Consider the following 18,072-nt stretch of genomic DNA (forward strand, 5'->3'; position numbering starts at 1 on the left):
CCTTTTCAAATGCAGTATACAACTATTTGCTATACTGTCCTCTCTAAATGTGCTTGTTTTCTTCTTCTTTATCATGATAAATTTTTTTGAAAAAATTTCGTTTAAAAAAAAGAAAGATGTTAAGAAAAAAAACATAGATTTCACAATAACTTAATTGTATTTTATTTAATTAACAACAAAATTTAATAATAATAATTAAAAGTAATTAAATATTATTCTTCAAATATAAAAATTTAAAAAATATATTTTATAATTATTAACACAACTTTATCAATAAAATAACCTACATAATCTCACGAATTACTTTCCAAACTTTCTTTCTTTCTTTCTCTCTACCGGAAAAAATAAAAATAATAAAACAACTCATTCATCTTAAGTTTCTCTCTCTTTATGAGTTTATGGGATTAAGAAAAACATTTTATTTTTATTTTTTAACCTCCCAAGGAAGAAATGAAAATAGTATTAAATAAAAGTAAATATAATTAAGAGGAAAAAAAAAGCGGCTTCTGAGTTTCTGTATTCATCAAAAACCAGAGAAGAGAGGCAGAAAAAAAAAAAAAAACACAAACAAAAAGGAGAACTTCTTTGTGTGTTGATCATTGGAATAACGTTCGAAACCTAAGAAGGGTTTCGTTAAGATTAGGGAGTCGTTTACTTCCACCGATTGTCGAACAAGGCTAGTGCTTTTAGTTTTTTTTTTTTTTTTCAGTTTAAATTATAATTTAGATTGTGAAGAAAAAGTTGCAATTTGAGGTTATGATTCGTAACTCGATCGTGTGGGTGAAGTTTTTTAAGTGTGCTTTTTATTTCTGATGAATGGTTTGGTGGAAAATTTGGGTCTTTTGAATGCGGAGGTTTTAAGTTGCAGGGATTGTTTTCTGTGTAATTTTTAATTTTATTTTTTGATGAATTTTGTGGAAATTAGGGATGCGAGAAAGGGGTTAGGGTTAGGGTTTGGTGGTGGTGGAAGGAGCAGAATGGAGGAGTCTGAACTTGAAGAGGGAGAGGCATGCTCATTCCAGAACCACGAGGAGGATCTTGATGATGCTAGCATCGATCCTGATGTTGATCTCTCTTACATTGTAAGTGCTGTTTTTGTGTTCCTTTAATTATAGATGTTTAGGGTCTTGTACTCAAATTGTGCTTTTGAAATTCCTGTATATTACGACTTCTTTTTTGCTTGTTTTACTATCCTGGATTCAATGCCTTAGCTCTTAACTATGTGTTTCCCTAGTTTGTGCAATTTATTTGGAGTTGTGCTTTACAGAATTGCGCTTTATTAGGATTGAATTGAACATTTGGAATGTATTTTATTTTATGTGTGATGTTTCACATAGAGGGTGTGATAAAAAAATCCTTAATTTTGGTGGCATTTGGTCCTCAACTTGATGCATTAGATGATTGAAGAAACTTTTGCTCAGAATGTCTCTTTAGACGGTGATAAAGGTGGTGCTTTAATCTAGCTGATAGTGTAAAGGGTTTCTTTTCTCCTACCCTTTGTTGGTGTAGATTTGTTGTTGATGCTTCTCACATACCTGCTTATAGTTCTATAACTTTTATCCTTTGATAGGATAGGATTACATATAATGTCAACCATGTACTGAAAGATATAAGAGTGTTTTGTTTGTTCTTTTTTGAATTTGTGTTTACAATTTCAGTTCATAGAGCTCACATTTTGGGAAGTTTGTATGAATTGGAGAAACTTATTTAATTTGGAAATTGAGCTGACTGAGCGTGTGATGGCTGTTAAAGATTCATCGTTACATTTCTCTACTGTATGGTTTATGCCTTTTGGAATTTTATTTTTCAAAGGATGCAAAACTTCAAGATGTTCTGGGACACTTTCAGAAGGATTTTGAGGGTGGGGTGTGTGCAGAGAATCTTGGTAAGTTGTTACATCTTATAACCAAGATTCAAGTGCAGTCCTGAATAGTTATCAGTTCCCGTTCTAGTGTTCTAACGGCATTGGGGAACACTTCATCATTACAGGGGCTAAATTTGGTGGTTATGGATCATTTTTACCTTCCAGTCAGCGCTCTCCTGGATGGGGTCATCCAAGGACTCCATCAAAAGCTCATAGTCAAAATACATCCAAATCTTCCCCTAAGTTGCAACCAGAGGTAAATTTCTTACACTAATATGGGGCCAAATATGTATATGTACATTTGTGTTATCAAATTGATCATGGCTTTAGGTTTTGTTATTCCAAATTAATCTATTGTACCTCTAAACAGGGTGGGCAAGGGGATGCTGTACAATTTTCAAATGGAAATCAGTCATTGAGACCTGGCCCAGGTTCTGCTGGCTACTCAAGGCTGCCTGCTGTTAAGGCACCTTCTGTTAATGATGCTATCACTCAAGAAAATGGCATGACAACTGCTGGTGCTGAGGTGTTCACTTCTAATGACGCTCTCACTCAAGAAAATGGTTCTCTAAGCATAAAGCCTAGAAGCACATCAGACCGGAAGACACTGAAATTTCGAATCAAGATGGGTGCTGACAATTTACCAACACGGAGAAATGCTGCTATCTATAGTGGACTTGGTCTTGATGTGTCTCCATCATCATCACTTGATGACAGCCCCTCAGAAAGTGAAGGAATTTCTCATGAGCGTCAAGATGCTCCTTTTGAATCTCCATCTTGTATCCTTAAGGTGAACTTTCTGTTTCCAATTTGATTCTGTGCTATCTCCATATTGTGTTTGAAGAGACTGGAAAATGTTTTCTCTTATGGTGTCTTGAAACAGATTATGACGGACCTCCCTATGCTGCTGTCGCCTCTAACTGATGATCTCATTCAGTTAATAGAAAGGGAAACATGTGCCAGAGAGAGCACACCTGTCCCTGTTTATATTAATAAGCCAGAAAGTTCTGGGATGTTACCGCAAGAATCTAACACTCTAGGAGGCAAAGGCAACAAAAAATCGTCAGGAAGGAAGAAAATTAAGTCTGTAGACGGTTATGAGTCCTCAATGGACATGAAGAGCGACACTAAGAAGAATGCTCTATCACGGAAGGAACAGGGTATAAATGCAGTGAATACTGAGGAGCGGCTTTCGAAAACCCCGAAGCTTCCACTTCTATCCAGTTCATATTCTTTGCGTGATGATTCAGTAAAGGCTGTGGAAGTTAACAAGGGTACAGTGAGGGAGAAGACATTTTCTGATCATGGACAAAAGGGTTTAGTGGAGTCAACATCTACCGAAAATGGTTTTGTTGAAAGAATAAAGGGAGGTTCAGGTGATCCAGCACAAAGGAGCCTGGTTGAGCCAACAACTTCTGAAGTGAATGGTAAGACAAAGGGAGGTTTAGGGAGGAAATTTGTGGGAGAGAAGGTTTCTCTAAATGATTCATTGGCTTGTACAGAAAAAGACAATCCTGGGAGAGTTAGAATTTGTGATTCAGTGTGGGGTGAGCCAAATACTCCTAAGAATTCAAAAGGAAGCCATGGCACTGTCACTGCTGGGATACAAAAGCAGAAGTTAAAGTCTGGCACCTCTTTGGTGCCTAAAGTAAAGAAGAGTTTTGATGGTAGTTCGATGTCAAAAAATGAAACTGAAGAGGCCAGGGTACAAAAAGGCCCCGGAAAGGCTAGAGATACATACAGAGACTTCTTTGGGGAACTAGATGAAGAGGAGGACAGAATGGCCTCGCCAGAAACCTCATATGGGGGTAAACTGAAGGAAACCGAGGCTGTCAAGAGGTGCACACCTGAAATTACTCGTGGAATAAAGGAGAGATTAGGTGGTGCTGAGAAGGTTGATAAGTCATTAATATCTGATGAAGATCCTAAAAGAGCTACAAATGTCCAGTACACTAATGTGAATGGTGCTGCGGCGGATATTGGAAAAGGAGATCCTGTATCACTGGGTCCAGTTGTGATGGAAGATAATTGGGTGCAGTGTGACCGGTGTCATAAGTGGCGCCTTCTTCCAGCCGGCACTAATCCTGATAGCCTGCCTGAAAAGTGGTTGTGTAGTATGCTTGATTGGCTGTAAGTTCTAGTCCTGTGATTAAATATTTAGAAGATATTTGCCCATTTTTTATCCAAAAGTCCTTATTAAAATAAATAGTTAGGAATCTTGAGCTTGCTTGGTAACATATAATGACATCTGTTTATGTTGAATTGTGAATTATTTGGATAGCAAACTAAGTCAACTACATAAATGTTTCTTTGTTCGAACCTTACAAAATTTGCATAATGTGCAGGCCTGATATGAATCGCTGTAATGTTAGTGAGGACGATACCACAAAAGCCCTTATTACATTATATCAAGTGCCTCCTCATAATGGTCAAAGCAACGTGCAAAATGTCCCTGCAAGTGTTATGGTAGCAGGAATTATACCAACTACCCAGCAAAACAATGATCTGTTTGCAATGCCTGGAGGGAAGAAAAAACCTATGAAAAAGACATTGAACTCTGCCAATAAAGATGGCTCTTCTCAATTTTCATCTTCTATGAAGAAAAGCTTGCCCTCATCAGTGAAAAGTAGAAGCTTAAATGATGTAAATAAATCTCCTGCTTTGAGTAACCCTGATGTTTTGGTGAAGAAACACAAAACTAAGCAGCGAATGCTGGAGCAGGATCCTGATGGAGGTAATTTTATTTTACTAGATAATGAATGTGCTTATCTATTACTGTAGTATTAGCAACTGGTGTTTATGTCTGTTTATCAAAATTTGTTGGTAGGTGATACAAAGAATGTGAAAGCAAAAATCAGGAAGGACCCTGATCAAGATAGTTCTAGACCATACAAGAAAAGTAAGATTGATGGTAATGATGAAGAGTGGATGCCGCAGAATGGGCCTACTAGGAAGGGGGGATACAGCTCGAATAGTAATGTTCCAACTACTTCAGTTGGCAAAGATCCACTTAGACCAAAAGATCGCTCCTCTTCAAGGGACTCTAAATACAATGGTAATGACAAGCTACTGCCTTCAGCTGAGATAGCAAAAGATAAGGGTCAGGGTTCCATGGATGAGGGATCCCTGAATTTTGGGAATTATGATTCCAATGGTGCTCTTAAAAAGAGGAAACTGAAGGAATATCAGGATGCTCAATTACAGGAGAGTCATGTGGAGTTTAGTGACTCTCGGAAGGAAAAGAAGCCAAGAAATTCAAAATCTGAAGGTAGAGAATCAAGTTCCAGTAAAGGAAGTGGCAGGACAGACAAAAAAGGTAGTCATACTAAGAACCACAAATTCAGGCAAAATCCAGGGAGTGCGCCATCACAACGGAGTGTGGGTGGTATGGAGAGTTCAAAGGTAGATTTGGGGCCTCTGAGGGCTTCTGCTGCTGCCACTACTTCAAGCTCGTCAAAGGTTTCTGGCTCACATCAAACCAAAGCTAGCTTCCAGGAATTGAAAGGCTCGCCAGTGGAATCAGTTTCTTCATCACCTATGAGAATTTTAAATGCAGATAAATTTACAAATAGGGAACTGACGGTGAAAGATGGATTTCATGATGCTGCTGCTGTGGGTAGTGCAACTGAGCAAGTTAAAGATCGATGTCATGGTGAAGACAGCACCGGTGTTTATCATGCTAATGTGACTCATCCAAGGAAGATTGGCAAAGGATCACTTTTGAAGGATAATGGTGGCAGCTATAAGTCTGAGTCTATCGCTGTAAAGGTCAAAAGTTCTATCCAACTGCAAGATGAATCTCCTCCATCAGAGGCAAAACAGCGTAAGGAAGGCAATGCAAAGCTGCAAGAGAATGTTGAATCAAAGCTTGACAAAAGCGAGAATATACTTGTTGGGAAGAAAGATTATACAGAAAATGATATTAGGAAAATACAGAATGGATTAAATAAAGAGCACAACTTTCAAGAAGTCCGTACAAATGGCATTTGCAAGCAGGAGGCATTGCCTGCTACTAGTCAGAGCCAGTTGACAGAATGTGATATTGAAAGATCTTCAAAAAGGCCTCTTTCAGAAAGAAATGACAAAGGAGTAATTGGAAAAGGTAAGTTGTCATTGCCACCCTCTGGAGATGTAGCAGGTGATCTTCCCCAAGTAGACGATGAATCGAAGTTGCAAAAGAAACAAATTCGAAAGGGTGAATATCAAAATGGAACACAGCAAGTTAATTCCAGACATCCCACGATTAATGGACACAAATCCAGGGAGCTTGACAACCCTACTCCAAACAGAAGAGATTCTAATAATGCTTTGAAAGAAGCTAAAGACCTAAAGCATCTGGCTGATCGTCTTAAGGTTTTTTTCATACAATCACTTCTGGATTAATTCTTTTTAATTCTCATTGGTACTTATTTTAAAGATTTTGGGTTTATCATGCAGAATTTAGAATCCACTCTCGAGAGCACGGGGATTTACTTACGGGCTGCACTGAAGTTTCTTCATGGAGCCTCTCTATTAGAATCTAGCAACAATGATAGTAACAAGAATGAGATGATTCAGTCTATCCAAATTTATAGTAGCACAGCAAAATTGTGCGAGTAAGTTGATAGTTTTTTTTAATTAATTTATTTCTTAAAAAACACACAACCTTATTGAAGGGTTAATTGTCTTTCCTTGTGAATTTGGTACATACAATCTAATAAAACTATAAACATTGTACCACAAATGTTTGTGAAAAGTTCAATAGACCCTTCTCACTCTATGTAACTGTTATACATGTTTATAACTTATTTCATATTTGTAGTTTGTCCATGTTGGTGGTAGTACATAAAATTGATGGATTTTAGCTGAGCTTTATTTTTACTTTTGGGTGGCATATCGTAGCCTCAAGTTTTTTATTTAATTCCTTTTTTGATATTCTCTATTTGATAGGTTTTGTGCCCATGAATATGAAAAATTGAAAGACATGGCTGGAGCTGCTCTGGCTTACAAATGCATGGAGGTGGCATATATGAGGGTTGTATATTCCTCAAGCACTAATGCAAGCAGAGATCGGCATGAGCTGCAGACAGCTATGCAAATGGTTCCTCTTGGTAATGAATTATTTTACCAGATTTTGGTGTTTGAATGATGCTATCATTTCTTTCTTACTGGAGTTCTCACTCACCATTTAAATTTGTGCTCGACATCGTACCGCATACCAGTCCGTTTTGGTAAATAGCTAGTAAAATATAGCTTAAGCATGAAATCACGGTAGAGTATTCTTTTATTTTATTTTTATTTTTAATTTTTGATTTTGGGTTTCAAAAATTATTATGTCTCATGTAGCTCTATCACATATTTTCCAAACATTGTTCATCAGGCTAGATGTCAGATTCATAAACACAGGTTGGGAAAAAAAAAAAAACTAATGTTGAGCTAGACTAGTTGAAGTCCAGTAGACTTCAGATATTGGTGGTTTAGACCAAAAAGAATCATAATTACAGATCTCATCAGTTGGTGTATAATTAAGAAAGCCATGGTGATAGAATAAGGACAGGTAGATATGGCCAATTTGCTAGATGATAGCAAGTTTAAGATTCTTTGTATTTTTTCTCCTTTTATTATGTACCCATTCTTCGCTTCCTCACCAGCTCCATTAACTGTGAGAATATTGTTGGTGAAATGGGAGTAGATGTACGTCTAATTCCTCTTTTTTAACCCCTATATCTTTTTCTCTATATTATCATCATTATATCACTATTTTGATTAGCTCCTTGTCACATTTGTTAGGCGAGTCACCTTCGTCGTCTGCATCTGATGTTGATAATGTTAACAACTCTATAACAGCAGACAAGGTTGCCTTGTGCAAGATTACCAGCTCCCCCCAAGTTGCTGGAACCCATGTTATTGCTGCCAGAAATCGTCCTAATATGGCGCGACTGCTCAATTATGTAAGCATACACATGAAAATTGTGCTGACAAATTGGGCTTTATCTCAATTATTTATTTTGGAGTACTAGGATTGGAACCTAGATTATTATATTTAGTAAGATACTAACAAATGCAGCATATTAAATTACAGTAAGTTATGAACATGGTGCACAACTTAGCTAAAAAATACATTTTTGGGACCTTTCTCTTGGATTCAGATCAAGGAGAATTTAAAAACTTGTGAATAGTAGTAAGATCCTAGTTTAAATAATACATAGCAACAAAAGAGTTGTTCAAGTCTAAAACATTCAAGGTCTTTAATCTGAATGAGTTGAAGGATTGAAACACCAAAACAAAGGGAATTAGAATATCAAGGAAACAGGGTTAAGATAGTTCTAAATAGGGACATTGTTCTACAATTCAGGTAGTATGCATAAATAAAAATACCTTCTCTTTCCTAGGCCATTACTTAATTTACATTCATACTTGTCTTTGAATATTTTTTATTTTATTTTTTTCCAATTAAAAATCTTGTTTGATCAGGTGGATCCAATAGGATGTGAATATAAGTGACTTGTCATGTTTCAGGTTCAGGATATGAATTCTGCTATGGAAGCCTCAAGGAGATCACGGAGTGCTTTTGCAGCTGCTAATTCAAACCTTGGTGAGGGTAAGTATGCAGAGGGTTTGTCATCCATCAAGAAGGCTCTTGACTTTAGCTTTCAGGATATAGAAGGTTTACTGCAATTGGTTCGACTTGCTATGGAGGCGATAGCTCGGTGAAGCATCCAGGCAGTTGCAAGATCATCTAGCCTGTTAAGCATTGCTTGTTGGTTAAGTCTATGCCTTCGCTGAGACAAATGATGGGCTGAACCGTACTATGAAGGGCACGGTTTATCATATAAAATCTTGTGTATATACATGTCTGCGATGCATACACACAGAAATGGGGATCAGATACCAAGAATGAAAAGTGTGGTAAATCTCTAGAAAGTATGGAGGTATCAAAATTCTGGAGTTGGAGTTTCTTTAAAGCAAGTTCTTAGCTCCTTTGAAATTCTTGCCATTGCTTGGTCTTTTCTCTTTCTCGAGGGAGTATTATTATTATTTTTTTTGCGACCCAAAAATGTAAAGTTATATATGCTAGAGAAAGGGATTTTGTAGAGCTTTGCATTCAAATGTAGTCACCCATGTTCCAGTTGAAAATAGAGTCACTCTTGGATCATCACTCCAAAGGAAGGAGTTGAAGGGAGTTGAATGTAAGTGAGCCTTTTCTCTTGTACTTTGGTTTCCTTTGCTAAATCCTCTCAATTGAAAAATCCATGTTGATTTTACCATTGATTGGTTATCACTTGGATCAATCAGTAGTAAAACTGAATTTTTGGATTGAGAGAATCCATTTCACTTTCTGATTCTTATTCAACTTGTATGCAGGTTGCCTTGTACAAATTTAGGATCATTGGCGAAACTTTTTTTCTTTTCTTTCTTTCCTCATCCTCTTCCTTTTTTTTTTTTGTGGGTTATAAAAAAAAGGCTATTGGTAGTTGATAGAGAACAGAAGACAATAAATAACAATTGGCAGTGGGAGCATGTACAGCAGGAAATTCACTTTTTAAGTTGCAGTTTGTAATATTATCAATTTTTCTGATATAATATAATATCTCATGAACAAGGTTGCTCTACTGATTAAGACAGCATTAGAAATATAATATAACGCTGATAGTCATAAAAGCACTAAAAGAAGATGCTTGGCTTGAAATATAGATTTTATTTCTCAACACCACCGTTGGATTATAAGATCGTTACATTATTCATGTATTGTTATATTATAAAAAATGTTATACACACACAAAGTTGATTGAATGATGTTCGTTTTTTATATCAATAGTAGATTAAATTAGATTTAACTAGTGGCAGCACTAATAACCTATGATGCATAGATACTTCGAACTAGTTGCGCTATTTCCATTTGATACATGTCATGTCAAATAAATTGAAGATACTTCTAGTTATATTTAATTTTTATTACTTTTCATAAATTATATATCTAAACAAGTAATATTCAATAATAATAAACCAAATAAATTTGGGTTTAAACTGATTTGTATTAATTCTGATATTAGTATTATGCTCTTATATAAAAAAAAGTTGTGTTTTATGCTAATCATTCCAATTTTATCAGATATTATACTAAAGCCGTATTGTAGTATCTTATAATTTTTAAACATTGTCATGTCCTTATATCTGCATTATGTCATGCAGTATCTCATACTTAATAATTCAACTTTTGAGGCAAAAATCAAAGTGAATAGTAGTACTCTTTGGTCTTTTCTAGACCGAAGACCAATTGTTATTGTGATGCTGGTTTGATAACAGTAACAAAGAAAGATTAATGGACATCATGTTTGAAGAAGAGAAAAGGGAATTTGGATTTGATGTAAAGGCAATAAATTGGAAAGATTATATCACCAATGTTCACATTCCAGCTCTAAGGGAAGGGGAATGGGTAGTTAGTGACTTAACACTTTCCGTTGTTACCTTGAACACGAAGGAATCTTCATTATATCTCTCTAATCTACCACTAAATAGAGAGTTTAACCTTGTTAAAACCTTCTTGACACGTGATACTATTCAATTGTTTTATTTATTCCATTTTATCTTTTTAACAATATTAAACTGAAATGTAGTTCATAAACTGACAAATGAATTTGAGTTTACATACCTACTAAATTTTGAGTTACCAATCTAAACAGGCTCAACAGTACTTAATTTAGAACCATGGTTCTTTCACAATGAAGCTTAGAAATAGCTACATGGCACATTGGGTTTACATTTGATTTGATAGTACATTACAATTTCTTCATGCAATAATTTAGGCAAGTAGGACAAAGGCAATAATGCAGATTACTGCAGGAGGGCCTATTATGTAAAACATCATAATTATCATTGGTTTATTTTTTCAACTTTGTCTGAATAAATTTGATTCCATTTGGAAAATAAAAGTAACTTTTGAAAAAAACAGTAGAAAAAGTAAGAAATGTGTGAAAGAATGTCATGCAAATATCATCTTATTGGCTATTGGATGCAGTGTGGACCATACATATAATTATGAAAGCACTCAAACATGTGACTTTTTTTTTCCGAGAAAGAGAGAAGGAAGCATCATATGAACTTGTCCCAAAGACCAATGAGCATGTGTCAAGTCAATGTCTTTTTGCTACAAGGAAAACAAAATTCATAAGCAATTAAGCATCCCTTTCTGAACCTGCTGCTACTACTTCCTTTACCTTCATTGCAAACAATCATCCACTACTTTCCTTTGTTTTCTTTCTTCTAATCTTGAGATCAACATGGCTGCAAGATTTGTGGGAGAAGCTTTTCTCAACTCTGCACTTGGCACTATCTACGACATGCTGATTTCACCCTTACTTGTCAACTTCATCCAGAGAAAGAAGCTTAACCGGAAGCTGGTTGAGAAGCTGGAGACAGTTCTGAAGGCTGCTCATGCTGTGATCAATGACGCCGAGCGGAGGCAGATCGAGGAGGAGGATGTGAAGTACTGGCTGGACAGGCTGAAAGATGCTGTGTACGATGCTGAAGACATACTTGATGAAGTCACCACTAAAGCTGCCATTCAAAAGGTTCAAGGTAACTCTCTGTCTCGCTATGTCAATTTGCACGGTGATGGTGAAATAGTAACCAAGATAGAAGAGATCATTGCTGCATTAGAGTCAATTGTAAATGAGAAAGATGGTCTTGGCTTGAAGGAGATACCGGTGGAGGACATGTCATGGAGGATCCCCTCAACATCTCTGGTTGGTGTGCATCAAATATATGGCAGGGACCAAGATAGGGAGGCCATAGTAGAACTGTTGTTAGATGTTACCAATGACGGTGGAATATCAGTGATTCCTATGGTCGGCATGGGTGGAATAGGAAAGACTACTTTGGCTCAGATGGTTTACAATGATGACTGAGTGAAGCAAAAATTTGATGTTAAGGCATGGGTTTGTGATGGGCAAGAAGAATTTGATGTTCTTAAGGCGACAAAGACAGTGATGGAGAATGTAACTTCTAGTTCTTGCGACTCAACTGAGTTAAACACAATTCAGGAGAGTTTGAAGGAAGTCCTATCAGGGAAGAAGTTGTTGGTTGTTTTGGACGACATGTGGAGTAACAATTATGATGCCTGGATAAGTTTTTTAAAGCCTTTCAAATCTAGTAACGGGGGTGTTAAGATTCTTGTAACAACCCGTCTTGATTCGATTGCTGATATGGTGAAAACTATTCCAACTTTCCATTTGAGTTTGTTGGGTGATGATCACTGCTGGTCAGTGTTTGCAGATCATGCATGTCTTAATTCTGCTGAACCTCATATCCGTTCTGCTTTAGAAGTAGTTGGTCGAAAAATTGTCAAAAAGTGTAATGGGTTAGCTTTGGCTGCTCAAACACTTGGAGGTTTATTAAGAGCAAGAAAAGAAGTAGCGAATTGGGAGTTTATATTGAGGAGTGAAATTTGGGAACTTCCCAAAAAAGATAGTGGGATTCTTCCTGCATTAAGAATCAGTTATCACTACCTCCCTTCACACTTAAAACGTTGCTTTGTTTATTGTTCTTTATTCCCAAAAGACTATGAATTCCAAAGAGATGAACTGGTGTTATTGTGGATGGCAGAAGGTCTTTTGCAGCAACCAAAGAGTGGCAGCACTTTAGAAGAAGTTGGTTCTAAATATTTTAATGATTTGGTTTCGAGATCATTTTTCCAACATTCTAACACCGATGAAGGATATTTTGTGATGCACGATCTCATGCATGATTTATCAATATTCTATGGTGGAAAGTTCTTTTCTAGAAACTTTGAACTCGAAACTGCAGACAAGCATGATGCTTGTCCTCGTCCTCGTCATCTTTCATATGATGGTTGGATCGATGATTCGCTATTCTCAGAGATATTGGAAGTATGTGGTTGTTTAAAAAATGCAAGGACATTGCTTTATATCGGTTTTTATACGTGGGATCTTTCCCCAGAGGAATATGATCCTTGTCGCTTACTTGCACAGTTGAAGCACTTAAGGGTTTTGTCATTTCAATTCCTTCCTCTTGATGATTCAATAAGTGATTTGATCCATTTGCGTTATTTGGATCTCTCTTGTACACCTATGGTGACATTGCCAGAGTCAATGAGCAAATTGTATAATTTACAAACACTGAAGTTTACTGGTGGATATCTAGAAAAGCTTCCAAGCAACATGCAGGATCTTGTAAATTTGCTTCATTTGGATCTCTCTTCTACGGCAATTGAGGTATTGCCCGAGTCATTGAGCAAATTGCATAATTTACAAACGTTGAAGTTGAGAGAGTGTGAAAACCTGAAAAAGCTTCCAAGCAAGATGCAAGATCTTATAAATTTGCACCATCTCGATATTGAAGGTACTAAAATAGAAGAGATGCCGAAAAGGATGAGCAAATTAAAAGACCTACAGATTTTATGTTACTATATTGTCGGCGAGCGTGAAGAGAATGGGATAGGGGAATTGGGAGAACTTGTAAATCTTCAAGGGTCATTTCGTATTAAGAAATTAGAGAATGTGGTTGATAGCAGTGAAGCTTGGAAAGCAAGGATGGTTGATAAGAAATACATCAGTGATCTATATTTGAAGTGGTCATCAGGTGAAGATAGTGATATTGTTAATTCCCAAATCGAAAAAGATGTGCTTTGCAAATTAGAACCTCACAATGACCTGAAATATCTAAAAATAAAGGGTTACAGGTGTACCGTGTTTCCGGATTGGGTAGGGCAGTCTTCGTACCACAACATGACTGAATTGGAGCTGTGGAAATGCAGGAATTGTTGTGTGGTTCCTTCACTTGGACAGTTACCCTCTCTGGAGAGGCTGGTCATTAGAGAGCTCGACAAGGTGAAGAAGATTGGTGGGTCATTCTATAAGGGTGATGGAACTCATCAGCATCAGGAGACACCCTTCCGATCCCTTAAATCTCTGGAATTTTATTATATGTGTTGCTGGGAGGAATGGGAGTCATATGAATGTGATGATGATGATGATGATGCACCATTTCCGAAACTTGAGAAGCTCCGTATTTCTGAATGTCCAAAGTTAAGAGGAGATTTGCCCACTTTCCTTCCGTCTTTGAAAGAACTTGTCATTTCAGGATGCGAGGAGCTTGGTTGTTATCTGCCAAGAGCTCCCATCATTCGCGAATTAAGAATATTTTGCAAACAGGAAGCAAGAATGTGGGACCTATCACTTTCAATGTTGGAGAAACTATCCATTAATGGAGAGCAGCAGGTGGAGTATGTGTTTGATGCCATGTCTCACACCCAACCAACCTCTCTCACACTTTTAAGCATCGCAAACTGCTCATCAGCCATATCATTTTCAGGGATTTCTCTGCCCCCTTCATTGAAAGAGCTGTACATCTACGATTGCAAGAATGTAGAATTCACAATGCAACACCAACAACATCAGTCACTAACGAATCTTACAATACAGAACAGCTGTGATTCGCTTACATCCTTCGCATTGCCAGCATTCCCAAATCTCAAGGATCTCAGAATCGCAAGACGTGAAAATTTGACATCTCTGGAGGTGTCACAGTCACAGTCCCTCCGAGAATTATGGATTGAAGAATGCCCTAAGCTGGGGAAGATAATAAGGCTGCCTGCCTCTTTAGAGACTCTCAAAATCAGAGCATGTCCGTTGTTGGGTGAAGGCATAGAGAGGAAGGACCCCCACATTTGGCCATCCATTTCCCACATCCCCCGCATTCGACTTGATGGGAAACTGATTCTCAATGACTCAACATCTTAAAACAGGTAACTCTTTTTCTCTCTCTTCCCCAAAGGCACTTCGTCTTCACCAACATCAAATTCATTCTTTCATACATTATATTATCATTAACATAATTTTGTTCATACTGAATTTCATCAACCCATTTTATTTTTTTGTAGTAACAAGTCATGCTGCTTGTTTATCAAATCTACTCTACACTGTTTCAAATCATGTGTCTCATGTCCTTCTACTCTAAGTATAAAACTTTATCCTCTGTCATAACACTGTCAATCACCACTACAGCACATGGTCGGGGCAAATTTAGTTATCATGATAACAGAAAGGAATTCTGAGGCATGCCTTTTGACCAAATCTTGACTTTTCAGTTTTGAGTTGCATTATATGGTTGTTAGTGTATCATAACTCATATTTCAACTGGCCCATCTTCGCTATCACTCGTCTACTCCCACTTTTTAAGCTTCTCATCATTGGACCGTCGCACAACAAAATAGTAAAACATTTGGTCTCTTTTTTGCAGGAAGCATATCGGAATAAAGAGTTTGGTTGATATTCTCTGCAGTTGACAATTCATAATATTGTGATTTTTCGGATAAAAAGATGTCTATGATTGTAAGAAAAAAAGCATTTATGCCCCCAACTATATATTCCTGACTTCCTGTACTTGATTTGCTACACTTTCCTAAATCCTAATTTTCCTTACTTTTGTTGCAGTAACATTTTTGGGCTGCCTTGACCACCTTCCTTTTGCTATTTCCTCCCCTTCCAATTCAATGTTGGGTTTATTACTGCTTTTGCTGGTCTTGCCTTGAGAGTTGTAAGCAACTTTTCACTTTTTCATTGCATCCATATTTGTTTCATTTTTCTTCTTCTGTAATGTGAACGAACATGTACATTATTGCTTAATGCCTTCTTGCCTTCTTCGTATGAATAATGGAATATAGATAAAATGGAAGAAAATATGATCTAGGAATACACACTTCTAATTCCAGTCAAATAATGATGCCTTGAGAAGCTTAATTAATTTTCCTAATTTTACCAAAGGTATTCAGGTAAAATTTTAAGTTACTCGTTGTTTCATTGCATGATGCATATTATACTCCTAGAACCATGTTTTCCAAAGATTAATTTTATTGGCACTGTTACCTCTGAATTTTGGTCGTTCTGGAAGTTATATATTATGAATGTCACTAGGGCTTATATATATTGGACTTGTACCCTCACTCTATCATATAGAGCACCAATGTCATTGCCAACTGTAGAGTGTAGAGAGTAGATGCATCAATTCTGATTGATTTAACCACCATGTATCTCAATCACTAAGCATATTCAAATTACATAGTAGTTGAGGACAAGGACACTGGACATTGCAAGCAAGAAATTACATTCTTAGTGATGTTTGTCATTTATTTATTTTTTCTTGTGGTAGCTATAGTATTAATCTATGTTGCCATGTTCTTCAGGTTGATAGGGTACATCAAGCATCTCATGAATTCCACCATGGCTCTATCAATTCAGAGCTCTTTGGCGCCGCTCAGATCCCTGGGAGCTCCAAGATGGGGCGGTGGATTGTTAGTCATCCTTAGGATTTAGATAAAGCTGTAGACAATTGGAACGAGGAAAATAGGCTCTTTTTAGAAAGCTGTTAAGGCCATTTAGGTAAAGATAGGACAGTTAGTAGGAGTAGTTGTTAGGTTAGTTACTATAATGGAATTGAGAATGTAATTGATGGGAATAAGGGTAGTGGCCTAAACAGTTAGTATTAGAAGGCTTGCTGATTTCATTGTCAAGCAAATTTTGATGTTGAATAAAAAAAACTGGAGAGTACCGCCTCTCTTTCCTCTTGTGGAGTTCTTAACCTTGGTCTAAACAAAGTGTTACATTGGTGTTTTTGCCGTTAACATATGGAGAGATTGGTATTGGACATAGGGGTGGGGATGAGATTGATAGTAAAACTTGTCATGTTTCATTTGATATTGATGGTAATGTTGCAGTCTCAAAAAATTTGGAAGCATGTGATAATTTTAAATTTGCAAGAACATTGTTAAGGGATGCCCTTCCATTATTACAACCTCAAAGGAAATAGTCCTTGTGTATGACTTTTACTATCAAAGCTGGAGAGCTTAAGAGTTTTTTCGTTTGAATGGTTTCCTCTTGATTCATTGGCCAATTCAACATTAAACTGATAAGTTTGTGTTATTTGGATCTTTCTGAATCATCTATAAAGATATAACCTGAGTCATCTACAAATATTGAAGTTGAATTGTTTGACTTTCTGGTGCCTGGTCCACAGATCTTCTTTGCATATGTTTACCACCTAAGGCAAGTTTGTATAATCTTTTCTACATCACATGAAATGGCACACTCATTCTTAATTTTATCTCTTCTAGAATGTCAGAAAGTCCTAGTATATCCTAGTGAATCAGTGCAGTTATTGTTAACTTCTATCAAATTGAAGCATTGAAGGTAGAAGCCATTTCTTCCAACTGCCATCTTTGACCTTCCATTAGGCATCAAAGGCAGAGAATGTGATGTTGTTTGAGACACCTCCAGAGCTGAGACGAGAATGGAGGTAGACAAGAAGCTAACTCTGGATTGACTTCAAGATTGCGAATTTTATCAAAATCTTAATTTTACCAGATAATGAATGTGCTTATCTGTTAGCGTAGTATAGGATACTGGTGTTTATGTACTGTTTGCAACGCATGTTGAATGGATATTCATTTTTAATTGTTATTCCTGCTAGTTTAACATCTTCTGAAACAATTCAAAAGGAAGAAATCAAATCATCTTGAGAATTATTATAGTATTATAAATAAAACCTTCCTATAAATAATCTGATATATAGCTTCTGCAGAATGCAATTTGTATATAAAAGAACAAGAAAATCATGCATTGTAAGCATTTTCAACTGAAATTTTTTCATGGAGCCTCTCTATTAGAATCTACCAACAATGATAGTAACGAGAATGAGATGATTCAGTCTATCCAAATTTATAGTAGCACAACAAAATTGTGCGAGTAAGTTGATAGTTTTTATTTATTAATTTATTTTTAAAAATATAAAAAACCTTATTGAAAGGTTAATTGTTTTTCCTTGTGAATGTGATTTCCTTTTTTTGATATTCTTTATTTGATAGGTTTTGTGCCCACGAATATGAAATTAAAAGACATGGCTGGAGCTGCTCTGGCTTACAAATGCATGGAGGTGGCATATATGAGGGTAGAATATAGCTTAATCATAAAATCACAATAGAGTATTCTTTTATTTTATTTTTATTTATTTTATTTTTTATTTTGGGTTGAAAAATTGTTACGCCTCGTGTAGCTCTATCACATATTTTCCGAACATTGTTCATCATGCTAGATGTCAGATTCATAAACAAAGGTTGGGGGAAAAAGCCTAATGTTGAACTAAACTAGTAGATTAAATTAAGATTTAACTAGTGGCAGCACTATCAACCTATGATGCATAGATACTTCAAACTA

The 18,072-nt window shown here is 36.5% G+C and overlaps 3 protein-coding genes across 3 annotated transcripts; all 3 read left to right on the forward strand.

Annotated features, from left to right (window-relative positions):
- Positions 1–490: 490 nt before the first annotated feature.
- LOC107626125 (cysteine-tryptophan domain-containing zinc finger protein 3) lies at positions 491–9,456 on the forward strand. The gene is made up of 13 exons (XM_016328914.3): positions 491–676; positions 926–1,082; positions 1,813–1,885; positions 1,990–2,120; positions 2,235–2,654; positions 2,748–3,994; positions 4,210–4,598; positions 4,692–6,217; positions 6,302–6,459; positions 6,794–6,954; positions 7,634–7,794; positions 8,363–9,033; positions 9,209–9,456. The coding sequence occupies exons 2-12, from the start codon at positions 978–980 to the stop codon at positions 8,555–8,557; spliced, it is 4,566 nt and encodes a 1,521-aa protein (XP_016184400.1). The 5' UTR covers positions 491–676; positions 926–977; the 3' UTR covers positions 8,558–9,033; positions 9,209–9,456.
- A 1,449-nt stretch (positions 9,457–10,905) lies between these two features.
- On the forward strand, positions 10,906–16,427 carry LOC107626127 (putative disease resistance protein At3g14460). The gene is made up of 4 exons (XM_016328917.3): positions 10,906–14,609; positions 15,104–15,195; positions 15,298–15,400; positions 16,047–16,427. The coding sequence occupies exon 1, from the start codon at positions 11,833–11,835 to the stop codon at positions 14,602–14,604; it is 2,772 nt and encodes a 923-aa protein (XP_016184403.2). The 5' UTR covers positions 10,906–11,832; the 3' UTR covers positions 14,605–14,609; positions 15,104–15,195; positions 15,298–15,400; positions 16,047–16,427.
- Positions 11,125–11,751, forward strand: LOC148575418 (putative disease resistance RPP13-like protein 1). Its single transcript, XM_088504068.1, has one exon. The coding sequence runs from the start codon at positions 11,125–11,127 to the stop codon at positions 11,749–11,751; it is 627 nt and encodes a 208-aa protein (XP_088360194.1).
- Positions 16,428–18,072: the final 1,645 nt, after the last annotated feature.

Source organism: Arachis ipaensis, chromosome B2 (genome assembly GCF_059453495.1).
Source record: "Arachis ipaensis isolate K30076 ecotype BB chromosome B2, ASM5945349v1, whole genome shotgun sequence".
In the NCBI taxonomy this organism is placed as follows: Eukaryota; Viridiplantae; Streptophyta; class Magnoliopsida; order Fabales; family Fabaceae; genus Arachis; species Arachis ipaensis.

Excerpts from the sequence above, each read along its gene's own strand:
- LOC107626125 (XM_016328914.3), top strand. The coding sequence starts at position 978 with ATGGAGGAGTCTGAACTTGAAGAGGGAGAGGCATGCTCATTCCAGAAC. Across the intron at positions 4,599-4,691 it reads GGAGCAGGATCCTGATGGAG|GTGATACAAAGAATGTGAAA; the intron begins GTAATTTTATTT and ends ATTTGTTGGTAG. Across the intron at positions 6,460-6,793 it reads AGCACAGCAAAATTGTGCGA|GTTTTGTGCCCATGAATATG; the intron begins GTAAGTTGATAG and ends TCTATTTGATAG.
- LOC107626127 (XM_016328917.3), top strand. The coding sequence starts at position 11,833 with ATGGAGAATGTAACTTCTAGTTCTTGCGACTCAACTGAGTTAAACACA.
- LOC148575418 (XM_088504068.1), top strand. The coding sequence starts at position 11,125 with ATGGCTGCAAGATTTGTGGGAGAAGCTTTTCTCAACTCTGCACTTGGC.